This window comes from Microchirus variegatus (assembly GCF_963457635.1).
Source record: "Microchirus variegatus genome assembly, chromosome: 3".
Taxonomy (NCBI): domain Eukaryota; kingdom Metazoa; phylum Chordata; class Actinopteri; order Pleuronectiformes; family Soleidae; genus Microchirus; species Microchirus variegatus.
The window spans coordinates 14,234,355-14,251,589 of record NC_139804.1 but is presented as its reverse complement, the minus strand read 5'-3'; the positions used below and the strand labels follow the sequence as shown (position 1 = coordinate 14,251,589).

Genomic DNA, 17,235 nt, shown 5'->3' with positions numbered 1-17,235 from the left:
AGCATCTGTAACTGAAGCTGGTCCACACCACCTTTTATTTTGGAACACATGTTAACTTATGAGAGAGTCCACACTGCCCGCGTTAGTCTTGCTTCTCAGGTGCAGCTCACACAAGCACAGACCTCTTGCCTATTTTTTTTCCATAAGGAAACACATTTCACAACAACAAAAATGGTTAAAAAAAAACAGTTTTCGCCACCAGTTTCACCATCTTCATCTGTTACACATGTCACACAGCAAATCCTGTTTCAAAGTAAAAACACTACAACAATTTAGTTCCCCGATTCCATAATTTTTTTCCACAAAGTTGTATTGTGAAGTATTTGCAGGCCTAAGGGATTGTGGCATCATACTGAAGAGAACTATATTTTTTAAAAAGGGAGACCCTATAAATGTGACAGATCAGTGACGCTACCGACACACACTGCACACACATCCAGTCTGACTCCGCCCTCAGCATGGGTCCTAGTGTAGGGGGCACCCATATGTGTCGGTGCCTCAGAGACGTCAATAAAGTTAGTTTTTTTCACTTGAACCTGGCCAGAGCCTTGTCTCCTCCTCTTCCTGTGTTGCTTTGTGTGTTTTCTGCTCTCTTGCTCTCTTATACAGAAACATTTAATGTGAGCGGTCATATCACACAATATATAACATTAAAGCTGCAGTAGGCAGGTCCTCCGGAGCATATTGGGGCCACACATTTCTGTTTCGACACAGACAGATGCACTCATTACCTCCATGGTTTCGTCTGTGTAAATTGTAAGCTAACAACCTCCTGTCTACAGATTAATCTGATTTTTTTTCTAGTTGTATGGGTAGGTGATCATCCAACTGTTCTAATGTACCAATTTGGCATGATAATACACTCAGCTAAAGTTCAATCTGTACTTGATCCAGATTATGGCTTTTTTGAGATTTTATCTCAAAATGTGATATGAATACTAAATCCTAGCTAGTAGTCATGCTGGGGAGTGTGCAAAGTACTAGGGCTGTGTAATTGTCATCTTAGCGACTTTGTTGCTGTATTTAGCAAGTATTCAGACCTCTCAGCAACTCACAACTTGCACACCAGTGACAAATGTGTCTGTATGTAGAGACTGTATGTCATCAACAAAACTCTTGATTCTGACACCTTAAAAAAAACTCAGTTTTTGTCTATTCCACTACATTATTCCTCTCTTACATGATTGTTTACAATTACATACACATGGTCAATTAGGTGATGACATTTATATCATTTAGAGACTTCGAGGACAGCCAATAGCTACTTTTCCTTGCTGAGGAGTAATGGTTTGAAATAATCGTGATCTTGACCCAAATAATCGGGATTATAATTTTTTAACATAATTGACATAATTGAGTCACACTCATAAAATCTGAAATATCCCTTTAATTAATTATTTTCAAAATTGATGTATGTGATCAGTTTTTCAATTAATTGAAATTGTCTTGTTTTACCAGTTTATAAATCATTGGTTGTTTGGATAAGACATTTCAGTTAAATATAACATATAGGAGACAAACAGTGATATTTGAGAAGTGAAAAAAAGTTTATATGATTTAAAGAAAGTGTGCAAGAATTATTTAAACAAAATTAGGACGGGGTCAGAGGTAGAGAGGGGGGTGACTGGTGGAGGAGTTAAATCTGCATGGGTTTTTTTACAGTGCTCCTGACTTACCCACAGGCTTTTAGCCAGCAGGGTGTCCAGGCCCTGCACTGAAAATAGTAAGAAATTAGACACCCTACTTTTTCCTCCGTTTCCCTAGGTAACTTCACTCAATGTGATCAAAATTAGCCACAGGATTTTTTCTAAACCGGGGAACAAGGGCACTGCATCCCCATGTAATCGGCGAGTCAGGTGCCGGTTGAACCCCAAATCACACGATCAAATAAGTCATTATTGAGGTTATATTGTTCACAATAAAAAGTCACAATAATTTCCAGTTATATTGTGTATGTGCTCCCCCAGAAGATCGTGAATCAAATTGAAATAGCAATATCTGCCAGAAAAATCGCAATTGGATCTTTTCCTAAAATCATTCAGCTCTACTTTCAATGTAGTGGATGCTTCCATCTGAGACTGCATCTCAAGCTCATTTGAAATTTTGACAGGCTAACACAAATCAGATACGACCCATTACAAAAAGCAAAAAAAAAAAAGTGTATGAATTCAGATATTGTCTGCTCAGGTATCTGCATTTACTTCTCAGTGGACAGATCAGATATCTCCATGTCAATGCGACTTGTGCTTCCTTTAAATTAGATGGTGGCAAATGATCGTACACTATCTATGATCACATGACTCTATTTCAACTGGACAGAAAGGGGAGAGAAATGATAAGAGGGAGATGATAACGCAAAACTAGGTCTTTCAGGTATGAAGGTAAGACCATTAAGTGCTTTGTACGTGAGGAGGAGGATTTTATATTGTTTTCTAAACTGTACAGGGAGCCAGTGTAGAGAAGCTGAATTAACTGAAGGTTTCGAACAGACTTGTTGGAACATCCCGATAATAAGGCATTACAGTAATCTAGTTTACATGTGACAAAGGCATGAACTAGTTTTTCAGCATCCTTTTAGGATGTTTCTAATTTTTTTTTAATAATGTTCCACAGGTGGAAGAAGGCTGTTCTGATGATTAGTTTTATGTGTGAATCGAATGACATGTCCTGGTCAAAAATCACTCCAAGGTTCCTCACATTGGAACTGGAAGCCATGGTGATGTCATCTGAAGTGACAATGTGGTCAGAGAGTTTTTCTCTAAGGTGATTAGTTGAAATACACTGTGGATGCTAATGCTGTGTTATCATGATGGCTGTAGCAGACACTTAACCAAGTGTCCTCTTGTCTCTGTAGCTATAAGCATACATATTAATTAATGTGTGAATTTGTAGCTTTGTCCCAACAAATACAGTGTCACCATCTTTAAATGTAATGTGACTCTGCTGTAGGGAACAGGTTTTGCTTCGAAGGAGAAAATGAGCAGGTACTGGTCCTTCATTGCATTTCTCCACTTTTAAAATCCATTCGATGCAGTGTCTACAGATATTTGATCAGGTTAGAAAGCCATTATTGTATACTGTTACAAAATGATTCAATCACATGCCAGCACTGAGATAAAAGGTGTGGAATAAAATGTACATTTGAAAATCATAAACTCAATAAAATTTCAAATATCTGTAGCTTCTTGAAAACGTATTGTCTTCCTCTAAAACTTAATGTAGCGTTTAAATTCTCCTCTTTTTTTATTGATGTTATTAATATGTAATATTTTATGCTGCCTCCTGCTGAAAACGTTCCTCCTGCTGATAGTTTTGTCAAGCAAAACTATCACTTCAGGATTTCACTGAAAGCAGCTAAACATTTGTTGTTTCTCACAGTCAAACTGCCAGCAGACATTTTGTGATTATTTTTTAATCAACATTTAAAGCGGTTTGTTTTACTTGCTGCTGGTGGTTTTGAGAAAAGGAGAGTATCCACACTCTTGCTACGATTAGGTTTTCCCCTAGGCCTGATCGTAACACTGGTAAGTATGCAGTAAATGTAGAGGTGTGGGCCGGATTAAGAAGCATCCCCTTGTCTCCCTTAAATGTACTGCTTAACCACCTTTAAACTCACCCACTCAACCAGGAATCGATGAATCAGGAGAACTCAAAAAATCAATGTTATTTCCATGTCATTGTTATCAATATTATCTCATGCATAAGATAATGGTTAACATCCGGATTCATTTGTATTTTAATGCTGAGTCAGCATTTATTTAGCACTGAGATTCTCATGGTTCAGATGAAAAAAAACCAAGATTTTGTGAATGGAGGCTTGGGAAGTACTTACAATATACTTTATTTCTCCTTTATTTAGTATTATCCTGTAGATACTCTGTAATTCAAAAATACTTATGCTATAATTTATAACTCCTTTCCCATAAATACCCCATAGGTAGTAAGTACAATAAAACTTGCAGTGCAATTAAGTCTTACTTCCTGTGTAATTACCAATAACCAAAGTTGTTTATTATATTGGGATTCTGGGAGCCCTTAAATGCTTTTGTTTTGTTTTAAACTGTCCCAGAGTGGAGAAATCTCAAAACCCCACACCAACGTTTTTTTGTGTAGCTGACCAATGCTATGATATTATAATTCCCACCTCTTTTGCAATTGCGGTCATCTTCCTCTTCTTGTTTGGAGATAGTTTGGTAGGTATACTTTGTGATCAATTCAATCATTTTGCTTAGTTGCCCTGGCTTTCTTCATGACCCCTGTGTATGTTATTGTATAAATCAAATAAAGCTTTAAAAAATATTTTTTCTTTTTATAGAAAGTTTGTTCACAGTGAACATGCTGTATCCAGTTATGATGTAGTGGTGCTGCGACACCACATACAGGCCTGACAGGTGCACTACAGTATATAGAGCTAATATACATTAACTAATCACACACTGTGAGACCAGGATGATTCAGATTTCCAGTTTTTAATCATCACTTCTGTTTTTATTTAAGCAGATATTTTTTCATTAGCGTTGTACATGTCTGGAACCTACAGAGTTCTCCCATGAGTACCCAACCAGTTTCCAATCTCCATGCAGAGTATTCAGCATTATTCATCAAATACAGTATCACATAATTTCTTCAATGTCCAGTCGGTCAGCTTGCAGGTAGGGAAAGTGTAAAAGCAAGAGGACAGTTTTTCATTCCAACAAGTCAGAACCATCACCTGGCACTGCTCACTTACACTCGAGAGCAATAAGTGGATCCAGTAGAGCTCTATTGAGTCTGTCGAGCATCAGAAATATCTCCACCAACAGGGTCCTGTGCAGTTCCCAACAGTCTTTATAGTGTGTGAGGTATGTGATGCCTCAGTCTCCTGCAGGGTGGGTAAGAGGTAGGGGCTTTTAAGGCTAGAAGCTGGTGTTGAGTTTCTGCAGTCTGTGGTGGTTGATTTAACTTATTTTTGCAGTATGAATGCCGAATACTGCCCTCTGCCAAATCATAGGACATGGGGTAGGTGGAAGGGAAGAGAGCTGGGGGTCAAACAAGATGGAGTATTTTAAAAAGAAAAATACACCTTTTCCAGGATGTAGGCCCTCGGACTGAGGACAGAGAACACGGTCCTCAAGAATAAAAGCAAACATAACGGCAAATGTTCTCAGCCACACACACCAATAAAAACCACACTCCCACCCAAAACAACAACAACAAAAATCTAGATGACAAACACACAAGTCAATCAAACAATAAAAAGTGACATCAGGCCTTTCCAAAGTGACATCAAGTTTCTCTTTTTAATCCCATCCAGTGCCACTGGTCTTGACCAATTAAGTCCATATCCCATAATTCTCTGTAAACCAAAAAACTCTCGGTGGCTCCTCTTAAATTATGGCTGTTGAGCAAGGTTAGGGTCCATTCCAGTCTTTGCCAGCGATCTGGACACTGTACATGTCATTACCCATTGGTATGGCTATTTCTGAAGTAACATCAATGACACAAAGAAATGATTTCAGCAGCATTACCAGGCGACTGATCAACAGAGTATGTTACAGCACATTCAGAAAAAAATAGAAAACTGTAGAGCTGGACAGGTACAGAAGGTCATCTTGCAATGGTAAAATCAAGTTTGCTTGATACAATCACATTTCTTGAGCAATGTTGAACATTCCATCACTGAAAATTTACATCTGTTGTAATGTCTTATTCCTTGAAGCACCATTGTACAGCTAACATGGAGGTTTGTGATACCACACAGAACACGTATTGGAACAGTAAGCAGGCTCCAGGGCAGTACATTTCTATGTGTCACTTAATGAATGCTAATCTCATTCAACTACACTGCAAAGTTAGCATGTGAATTACCCTACAACCATGTATGGGTGTTTGACAGAGACTCAAATGATTAAGACGCAGAAAGAGGGCTGATGGACACAGCAGCAGCAGGAAAGGACCCAACCCTGGTATGCAATCTTTTAAAAAGGTGCCACTCTGGACACAGAGGGATCCTGGAGGGTTTGGAACAAAAAACAAGGCAAGGAGAGCGACACACCTCTCTTCCTTCTTTATCTCTCAACCTCCACTTAGGGCAAGTATGAGAAAGGACTGCTGGATCCAAGTAAAACACAAACAGTCCTGGAGTGCTCATTTCTCCTCTCTGTCTATTCCCCTATTCGTCCAGTGGACAGAGATGAGAGGGAGAAAGGAGGAGATGAGAATTGGTGCCAAGGGGTCAGTCTTTCCTTCTTTACCTGGCCTCCTCCCTCCTGTCTTCTCTCTTGGTGCGGATGGGCTGAGAACCATCAGCAGGTTGCTGGACCCAGTTGTTATCATGGAGCCCAACACGGCAGCCTGGTGTGTCCTTGTCTGTACGCCGGCAGCACATCCAGTAGGAACGTCCGTAAGGCAGGTCATGGTGGTAAGGTTTGGGGTGCCAACGGCACAAGGAAACATCGCCACGCTCGTATTGCCGTTTACACTGCTTACAGGGGTCATCCCTATAGAGAGGGTCTTGATTCCAGCGTGAATCCACTGCTCGCACACCATATGTTTCAATCAACATCTTAAAGTAGTGGCAGGTGCATTTGAGGGCTGCCAAGGAGCGTGTGGGCAGATAACTAAAGATGTTCACCATGATGTGGTCGGGCAGCAGCAGCATGTACTGGCGCGGTTCGAGGAGCCGCTGAATCTGAAAGCGAATCTCCAGGAAGTCATGCGACACATGGCGGTAGAGGCGACACAGCGAGGGGTCTGAACAATCTTCCACAACACTAGGAGAGTCTGGTCGAGTTGCCCGCTCCACGGAGCCCACTGGTACACCTGCTCCTGGGCTGCCGTTGTTGTTGGCACAGTCCAAAGAGCACATTCCTGACCCACTGCCAGGGCCCATTCCTTTGATATCTTCCTCTGGTCCCCGAGGAGGCTGTAGAAAAAACAGCTGTCCAGGAGGGGGGTCATCTGATGAAGGATCAGTGGAGCTGCCTACACCCCCACTTCCTCTCCCAGTAGGCAAAGCAAAACACACAGTCTCCTCCTGCACATTCTCAGTACTGTCCTTGCCATAAAACACACATTGGTCCACAGCACCTGTAACCACAACCTCCACATGAAAGCCAGTTACTCGCTCCCTGCCCACACCCACAGCTTTCTTCTCAGCAGAGGAAAGCTCTTGTGTTGGATCTGGGCTGCCACAGGCCGCACTGTCTTGGTGATGGTCTCCATCTGGTTTGGGGGCAGCAGTTGTGGCAGCAAGTAGGAGACTACTAGGGTCTTTAGATGAGGGGCTGACAAGCTGGTAGAGGTCACAGGTGATTTTCTCTTTGGCCCTGACTGCTGCCTGGTTGCTTCCACCACCACAGCTCATAAACATACAGCGGGATCTGCCAATTGTCTCCATCTGAGATCGCGGGTCCAGATTTGACACTCTAAAAGCTATTCTAACTTCACCATGGCTGTGGCTGGGTGGTGGAGGCGGTGTTACAAGGCCAGACTCTCCTTTACTTGCCTCCCTGTCTCTGTCTCGATTGGAGGGGTCCACAGAACCAGTGCCCAAATGGAGCTGATTCTCCAGGTTCTGGGACTCAAAGTGTGCTATAGCCTGAGCTACTCTACATGACTCCTGCTGCTCTTCTAGCTCTTGGTCTGTCTGGATGGCAGATGATGATTCCTGGGCCTCTTTGGAGGGCTGGCCATTTGAACTGTCTGACACAAATACTAAAGGTGTAGGGTCTGACACTGTGCCACGCAGTAGAGTGTGCTGGTGGGGGACAAGGCCCTGATTGTTAGTACTAGATGGGGTATGCTGGTGTTGGTTCCCATGAACAGCTACAATCCCCTGGAGGGCCATAGCAGTCCTCTGCTCAACCAAGGCAACCATCTCTGCCACTGACAAGAGGTCTGTTTCATTCACTCTTCCAAAGGGTGGCTTATCAGGACTCAAAGGTGAAAGAGAGGAGTCATGGCTAGGGTGTGGCTCTGAGGCTTGGGAGCGTGTTGGAGGGTCATAGGAAGAACATCGTCTTCTGCGTTTTGCTTTACTGCAGTCAGTTGCCCAATTTCCTTTAACCTGAAGAGATAAAAATCATATAATACGTCAAACAAAAACCATTTCACCGTTCATTCACAGTTATTTTTTTAAGTTCATTACCTTCATTGCACTGGGTCTGGATTGACCCGCTCCACTGAACTGATGAGCAACAAAGAAGGCAATCTTCTCTTTGGTGTTGCCTGGCTTGATGACATACCACGTGTCTAACAGCACACGACCATCTTCCAACTGGGACCCAGGCATAGGTGAAGGAGGGACTGAAGAGGGTGGAGGGGCCTGGTTCTGTGTAAGTGAGCTGGATTCAAGCTCAGGTTCAGGTGGAGTGTTCTCTGAGCCCAGCTCCTCCTCATCGCCATTCTGCTCCTGCACCCCTACTATCATCCCTCCATCCTCACTTCCAGAACCTGGGGATGCCTCAACCTTGCAGAGGGAAGAGGCCCCTGCTCCACCACCCCCTCCACTGCTGCCCCCTGAGCCTGGGCTCCGAGCTTTGTTCTGGGAGTAGGTGCCAAAGGGCCGCGGGCACCACAGTCTGATGTGGGAGAAGGTGTCTCGGTCCATCAGGATGGGGACCCCCTGGGCATATCTGCATTTACGCTGGCCAGCAAATACTGAGAGACAGAGCCCTCATTGTTCTACTGCCAACCTGATGGGCACCGTCTGCCACCAAGTTGACCAGCAACACAAGGGATAAAACCTGTATCAATAGAAAAGGGAGGGGAGTGAAGAGAGAGAAAAAGGAAAATATTTACAAAAAAATATAACGAATAATACGCAACACATACAGCTCAGTCACTGAAAACAGCTTCACTATCATAGCACTAGCAACAAAGTTTGTCAGTGTCCCAATCAATTCAAATTATCACTGATTAATTGAGGCCTTATAAAATAGTGTGAAGGAACTGCAGGTGGGCCATGAGATCACTCAAAAATATTTAATAATTTATAAAAAACAAGCAAAAAAAAAGTTCCTTTGCAAGTTGTTCCAATTATTTTGAAGGTATCTCCAAGTTTTAACATACATTCTCTCCTGTGAACTACAGGTGGAACTTCAGTGTACCCTCTATGGGGTTACATTTGTTCCAAGAGAGTGCAGAGAGTGGTCCACAAGTATTTCTTGATTTGCATGCGTGTTTTGAGATCCATAAATAAAAAAGAAAATCCCATTTGTAACTTGTATATTGATTTTTACAAATACAGATTTTTGAGATGTTATATTTGTCACAATAACAGCTCCCTTCATCAGCAGGTGGCAGTGTTTTAAAAGTAGAATCAAGTGAGTTCAGCAGTTTGACAGAATAAACACGTCTTGCCCCCTCCCGCCCCAGTACATTGGTGAATACACACAAACGCTCCCTCGATCGTCATGTCTGCTTCTAACATGTATGATCAGTGTGTGGTTATCGATAGTGCTCTCTCTCTTGCAATGTCAAGACGTGTTTGTGTCAAACTGCTGAACTCACTTGTTTCTACTTTTTTTTTTTAATTCAGGATCTCAAAACACATGCAAATCACAAAATACTTGTGGATCTCCATCTGCACGTCTCGATCTGTGCGACTTTCAAAGAAGATTACATATAACAGAGGTGGAGTTCTCTTCCATTTTGTTTTCAATTTCAGCTATGGCTTCCACTATACTTGGACTCAAACAGAAATGCATTACCCTATCCATAGGTCACAAAGATTAGTCAACCACTGAGAACAAAACTGACATCATACTGTTATCTGAACTCATCGCTGTTGGCCTGCCTCCTACTTTGGCCAAACTCAATTAACAATTACTTTTGCCTCTGTGTGCCATGATTATCTTCCTGCTTCGGAGCCTTTAAAATCTAATTAAGGAGAACCATTTCAGATTGGGTGTCTGAGGCCAGCAGATGATATTGGAGAACGATGGAAGACAAAGGTTCAAATGGACCCTCTCATTTCCCTTTGCACCTCTCCTGCACCAGAACCAGAAATATTTCCATGCCTCGTTTCAGATACTTTGGTATAGTGACTGTTTGTACAGGAGGACGGTTCAGTTTGTGTCCTCTATCAGCATCGATTATTAATTGGATAAAAAGGGAAAAAACACATTGATTTCACAACGCGCTATATACCGTTATTCAGCTTATTACAGTCAAATGTATCTACCTTTTTCAGGCAAATGTTTTGACGGACAAATGCACGATTTCAGGCCAATTTAAAAACAAACTTAATGGAAAGAAATACTCTCTGTTTTCCTAGGGCTGTAAAGTTGTGAAGTTTGCATTCCACTTTTTTTTTTTACCGTCATCTACTTTTGAAAAAGGCTGCCACACTGCTGATGTCTTTGACATGGATGCGACAGGACGACTGACTGTAGCCTCAAATAAAAAGCTCAAAATTCAGGCAAGGCTAATCTGTCTGTCGCTCGTTAGCCACAGAGCGACAACAAACCACTGGGCTGGACTAAACCAAAATAGTGGAAAACAAGGGGGGGTGTTCTCTGAAGACACGCTGTTACCTGTGAAACAAGGGTCCTCTAAAACACCCCTATTAGCACTTGATACTTTCCTCCTAATGAAATTCACCATAAAAATAATCATAATAAAAAAAAGTGTCGACCAATCACAATTTTGGTCGAGCCAGAGCGTGTTGACCAATTAGTCGACCAGTCGACTTTGACTTTACAGCCCTAGTTATCACAGCAACACCCAGCCGCCTGGCACGCATATCCAATCAAATGCCACACGTTAGGGTCACCGTATGCATGCAGATTTCCTCCCGAAAAAAACGATTGTCTAAACGTGGAATGAAAAGGGAAGACACAACGCCACTTTTGTGTCTTCTGTTCAGACCGTCATCATATGAACGTAGCCTCACCCGCCTGCACACAGAACTGTCACTGAGGATGTGATTTACAGTACTGTGCAAAAGTTTCAGGCACCACCAGCTCTGTTGTTTTTTCTGTCTGTCAAATTCTGTGATCATTGGAATGAAGTGATGCGACTTAAAGCTGGTCTTATATATTAGCGAGCTGTCAATGAGTTTAACTCATGCAACTTGAATAAACCTGGCGTAATGGACGTTTTTTACAGCAGATATTTCTTTAAATTAAATAGTAGGACAACACAGGATTTACCAGTAACATAAATAAAGGTTCCACTCCAGTATTAACAGAGCTGTGTTATTGTTCAAGTGTAAGGGTAGATCACGCTAAATACTTGACACCTGTAGAAGATGTTTTTTTTCTGATTTTTTGTTTTTGATTTTTTTAAACAACAATAAACTGCATACATATTTTCTGGATGTGTTCCAGTACAGTGAAATAGAAATAATTATACTCTATTGTCATTGTAGCATTGCTTAAACAACAAATGTAATGCCACTGTGCAGTCACTCACTCACTGATTCGCAATCCAGTGACAGCACCAACGTGAATCACGTCCTTACAGTTCTCTTCGACAAACGACGCAGCCAGCGAGCGGGTGGGGACTGTCATTCACTCCCTGTTGTGTCTCTGCTTTTTATGTGAATACATTCAAGTCCACAAATATACTGTATATAGAGGACTGCTGCCACTCTATTACCTGCTCAAGCTGCAGACATACTGCCGTTACTTCCTGTGTAGCTGTATCACATTTAAAAATAAAAGGTATACGTTACCAAACATTACACTCGCCTGCACACAGAACTGTAACGAAGGACCTGATTCACGTTTGCACTGTAACTCACTGATTCACAAACCTACTGCACTCAGAGAACCGTCTTCGAGGATGTGACTCATGTGGCAGGGCACTGGGCTCCTGCTAAGCACTGCACGAGATGGTGAACACGTTTTTAACAAATCACTTTAATGAACGGATTCTCGGGACGAACTGTCCAGGGTCTACACTGCCTATCGCCCTATGTCAGCTGAGATAGGCACAGCACCCCCCACGACCCTCTGGTGGAGGATAAAGCGGGAGATGATGGATGGATGGATGGTATTCTAGGGATGCAGTACAAGCAAATGAACTGCCATTCCCATCACCAATTAAAATTGGTTCAAATTTATACAAACATTACAGGTCACTATAAATTGATTTCAACTCGATTTGATTTAAAAATTGACAGGTCTAATTCTTCTATTTAAAAGTGAACATTCTACAAACAAACTTGTACTTGAACACACACGGGATTGCACAGCTATTCTTCAATGCACTGCACTGACACTGCAATGACTTTTATTAATTTAGACAGCCTAAACAAGGCATTATCCCTAACATTAGCCATAACTAGTTAATGGCTAAACCTAACCCAAACCGAACCCCAATTCAAATATTAGTCCTAAGGTTAACCAGCTCCTTAGACATTAGGTTCTGCCACATTAGGATTAGGTTTTACTCCCCTTGAGGACTACTATTCTTAACAAAGTATCTGGTTATGCCTGGTAAGTACACTCACAATCTACTTCAAGCACACACCTTTTTTCAGTTTTGTTGCCCACAGTATTATGTATTTTTTGCACACATATAGCAATGGTCCACTGAAGTAAAATCCCTTGTATGTGCACACATTCTTGATCAATAAAGCCGATTCTGTCTCTGAAACACTGTCATACAGCAAAAACTCTCAACACTATGTAAGAGGAGACGTTCTACACCTGGGAGCTTAAAATCAATGACAACGTTAAGATTTGATCAGTCAACAATACAGAGTGACTCTATGTTTGTTTATCTGGGCTTATCAGTCATCTATAGTCTTACAGTAACTGAGACGTGCAATTACACTGCACCACTTACATTTACTTACACATGCAACCTCACAGTAGTCTGTGAATTTCACTTTACATCTGGTCTTGTGTGTGCCTGATTCTACTGTATGGTGTCGCCTTAAAGACAACTAAAACAGCTGTAACCCTGGTTCTGTTCTAGATCACCTTACTTCTCCAGCGGGAAACAAGTGAAGCGCCACGAAAACATCTTTACTAGCAAGATGTGTGCAGCTGTCAATGTGAACTGCAGCAATCCTCTTCGATCATCTTTCTCAAATCGCTAGCTTGTTGCCCTGTTAGCAAACATGTCGTAAACATAGCATCGTAACAGAATAATCAGCAACCGATTAACAAAGTAGCACATTCTGTTTTGTCGTCAATTATTGTTTAACAACGACAAGGCCCGAGCCAACAACGCTTCTAGGAGCTTAAATAAGAAATACACAGTCTTTCCAGAGTAAATAAATCCGTCATTAGCCGAGGAGTTGCTAACTCAGCAGCACTTACCTGCATAACAACACCAAAGCATTAGCTAGCAAGCTAATGAGATTCAAAAAAAAGAAATACACTCAATGTTATACTGTGCTATCCAACTTACCCAAGCAATGTGAACACCCACAGACAACCTTGAAGACTTGTAAGCTGTCGATGAGAAGAGCTTCCTCGCTGTATTTTGCGAGGATCAAGCCAGTTTGACTAGTGATATAGATTGACACGAGTGAACTATCCACGTAGCTAAGCTCTTGCTAACGTCGACATTAGCCAGCAGCTACACTCTGTTACCAGCATCTCTAGTAGTGTATGCTGTCGATACTCCTGTGCCTGTCAGCGCTTTAAAACACGGTGGCACTCACAGCATTCAGCGTCCCACTATCTATATAGAAGTGACAGCACCGCTTACGGTATATTCTCGGGAATACCAAAATAATCAGTGTTAAAACGGCAGAAGGAAGAAGGCCATCTTGTTGACAAGCAGCTGCATAAGGACCACAACCAATAGCAACGCAGAGTCGATGGTGTGTCCATATATGGCGTCTGCACTGCTCCCTCCCTCTCCAACTCTCTGCCTCCCCCATCCTCTCTGCACTGGGCAACACTGTACAGCAGCAACATCAAAGGTCACCATGTGTCAAAGGTAGGTACGACACTGTACCCAAAACATGTAACACCAAGGATGGATGACTGAACGGGTTCTACCGGGATCAGGAGTCCAAACCAATATTTAAATGTGGCCCTGAAGCAGCGTGACACTGGTTATGTTCAGTCAGTGATATATCTAATTATTATAAGCCAGGTGTTATATACTTATATAGTTACATAGTGGGGAAATCAAAGCATTGTTCACATTGTGTTTCCTCTTGCATAAATCAGATGCACTTCTTATTGAAATTATAAGCTTACCTAGTGGTCTTACTAGTCAATTGGAGCTTTGCTCGACTTTTGTGTTAGGTAGGGCCCTATCCGTTTGATTTTTTTCCAAAAAATGTTTACCTTTTACACTCTGACTTTACCGCCATATAGTGTGTGCTTTTTGTGTCAGTGAATAAAATGTCCATTAATGAAATGCAACTTTCTTCTTGAATCCGCTGACTTGTCAATTGTTCAATTGTTTTCACTTAAGTTAAATCCTAATTAAGTAATCGGTCAGTAAATCTTAAAACAAGCCATGCAATGCTGGTCACATTTAAAAGTAAAATAAATAAACAAAAATGTAAAAGTGGTAGTGCCCCCTCATCTGGCGCGTTGTGGCATCCTAGGTTGTGCTGTACTGTACTGTACTCCCTCTCTCCTGCTCCGTGCACTTCTCCGTCCCCAAGCGGACTCTCCGTATCCAACGCAGACTGGATCATTTCTCTACATGCAGATTTATCCCTACATACAAATAATGATCTTTATGACGAGGATCGAGTACAGTCTAGTTCTCATGCCTTCGCTGCGCACGTCGCGATGGCTCCGCAGCCCGACATGCACAGAGACGCTGCTGAAAATAACTAGTACTGAAAATAACCAGTACCACAAGCGGTGAATGAACGGGTTCGAAGACGAGGCACTTCACAAATTTCACTTCACGAATGACTCAAATTAAAGGTGACTTTGATCGGTGGTCTCTTTTACATTTATCTGTGGCCGCCAGAATCAGTATAATAAATATCGTTTTATGTACTCGTTTTAATGCATATCAATTTTTATCCCTCGCTCCTTTTTTCGTAAATTTGACAGATTATTTTGGATTTCATTTGGAATAAAAAAACAAAAAAAACAAGTTACGATTACAATCACTTCAAAGAACTAAAGAGTTGTAAGGGATGGCACTACCAAATATGCTATTTTATTATTGGGCGGTGAATATAAGGAATTTAAATTTTTGGATTCAGTATGGAAACCTTGAGGCTCCACCTATGTGGTTAAATATAGAAGCTAATTCTGCACATCCGGCCACATTGTAGTCTTTATTACACCCGCAGCTCTCCTCCTCTGTATAAGTATACGAAAAATACAATTACATCGTCTTCACTGAAAATATGGGCCCAATTCCATCGCTTTTTTGGTTTCCAATCACTCTCTACTAAATCTCCTTTGATTGGCAATCACCTTTTCACTCCATCTTTGATGGATAATGCTTTTTCAGCATGGGCTCTATTGGGAGTGAGGTACATTATGGACTTATTCATAGATGGGGTATTTGCCTCTTTTCAACAATTAGTATTTCAAATTTTGATATCTCCATGTGTATAGCTTTGTCTCAAGAACATATGCATGTTTCCCCACCTCCCACACATTAACAGTGGCTAGATGTCCTACATTTTCTAAGACTTGAAAAAATTAGGTTGTCATTCCGTGGACAATCAGGAAAGTTTGATAGGATTTGGAGGATTTTGTCCTAGTTAATTGCACACAATTTACACCAGGCTGAGCTCAAGAATGGATAAATTAACATAACATTGTACGCTAAGGTCACTTTATAAAACAGCTTATCTTGTTCATTTAAAAAAAAAAAAAAAAAAAAAAAATTAAACTAATTTTTTTTTCCACGCTCTGTTAGTCTCAATGTTCTTTTTGTTATTTGCTGGGGGAGTGTACCATTAAGGGGAGGGTGGGATGGGATTATTTAGTTCTCATTTTAGCAGATTCTATCCAATTGTTTTATGGTAATATTGTTCTGTACTCTGCATTAAAGATTATTCCCTGCAAAAAGTGTGCTGTTAGTGCTCTTCTCTGCTTTGGCCAGCAGGGGGTACTCTAGGACCTTCCTGAGAAATTGTGACAAGCGGCAAATTAAACTTCAAATTGTGTCTTCTATGGTGCCTTTCATCACCACTGAACTCTTAGGTGAAGCTGGTCAGAGAAATTAAGAAAAACTTTCCTAATTCTTTTAAAGCACAGGTGTCAAAATGGTGACCCTTAGGCCATATGCGGCCCCTCACTTAATATCATGTTATAATGAAAACATACCCCACGACCTCACCGTCTTTTAAACACAGTGTGTAGCTGAGGCACAGCTGCCAGCAAGGTTATAAAATAATACATGTTTGCAAGCAATGTTTTTATAACAGTAATAAAAAGACATTTGGTCATTATGATCACATTGTTAAATGTATCACATACAACATTCAATTACATATATGAATCCTTCAGATTATTATTACATCCGTGGCTTTCCAGTCACTTAAATTAGCTAACTTTGTACTGGACAAAAAGGTGAAATGTTGTCTGAAAATGTTTTGCGGATTCAAAACGGCGTGGCCATGGCAAACCTCTGCGTTTTTGGCAAATTCCGACCATTCCCCATGAAACAGGAAGTGCCCTATAGCTTCTGCATAGATTGAATTCCACCGAATTTCCTGAAACTTGGCTACAAGACCATGGCCTCAACTCAGATGTCCATTTTGGCAATTTGCACCCTACGTAAATGAGCTAGACACATCGTTGTCGAAAGGTTTTGAGAATTCAAAAGTGAGGTCAGGGAACTGCTGCATTCCCCCGTCTTGCTTGGGGACGCTTGCGTGAGGGTACGAGGGCCCAATCATGACTGTGTGCAGTCCTAGTTTGGTGTTATTTATGTCATTTTAAATAAATGTCTCTGTTTTTGATATTAATAGATTCATTTTGCAAGTGTGATATCATGATGCAATATTGTGAACAGTTGTCCCCCCCCCCCCCTTTTTGTTGTCAAGGCCAGCGCCCTCTTGACCACACTAAACAATCATTGGCCCCAGGTCATTTGACTTTGACACCCCTTGTCCAGGGTGTACCCCGCCTATCGCCCTATGTCAGCTGAGTTTGGCACAGCTCCCCCCGCAACACTGTGTGGAGGGTAAAGCGGTCGAAAATGGATGGATGTTTACAAATATACGATTTTTGAGCCTGTTTGGCGATTAAGCAGTTAAATCAGCAATAGTCAGTTTTTCAGCGTGTTATCTTTTATTATTCAACAATTCTCAGGAAACACTGAGATTCAGAAAACATATTCAGTAAGGCCCAGAGG

At 41.5% G+C, this 17,235-nt stretch overlaps 1 protein-coding gene across 1 annotated transcript; it reads right to left on the bottom strand.

The window, feature by feature from the left end:
- Nucleotides 1-4,519: 4,519 nt before the first annotated feature.
- On the bottom strand, nucleotides 4,520-13,668 carry fbxo46 (F-box protein 46). The gene is made up of 3 exons (XM_083887120.1): nucleotides 13,348-13,668; nucleotides 8,129-8,726; nucleotides 4,520-8,047 (listed from the first exon to the last, which is right to left on the bottom strand). The coding sequence occupies exons 2-3, from the start codon at nucleotides 8,588-8,590 to the stop codon at nucleotides 6,230-6,232; spliced, it is 2,280 nt and encodes a 759-aa protein (XP_083743246.1). The 5' UTR covers nucleotides 8,591-8,726; nucleotides 13,348-13,668; the 3' UTR covers nucleotides 4,520-6,229.
- Nucleotides 13,669-17,235: the final 3,567 nt, after the last annotated feature.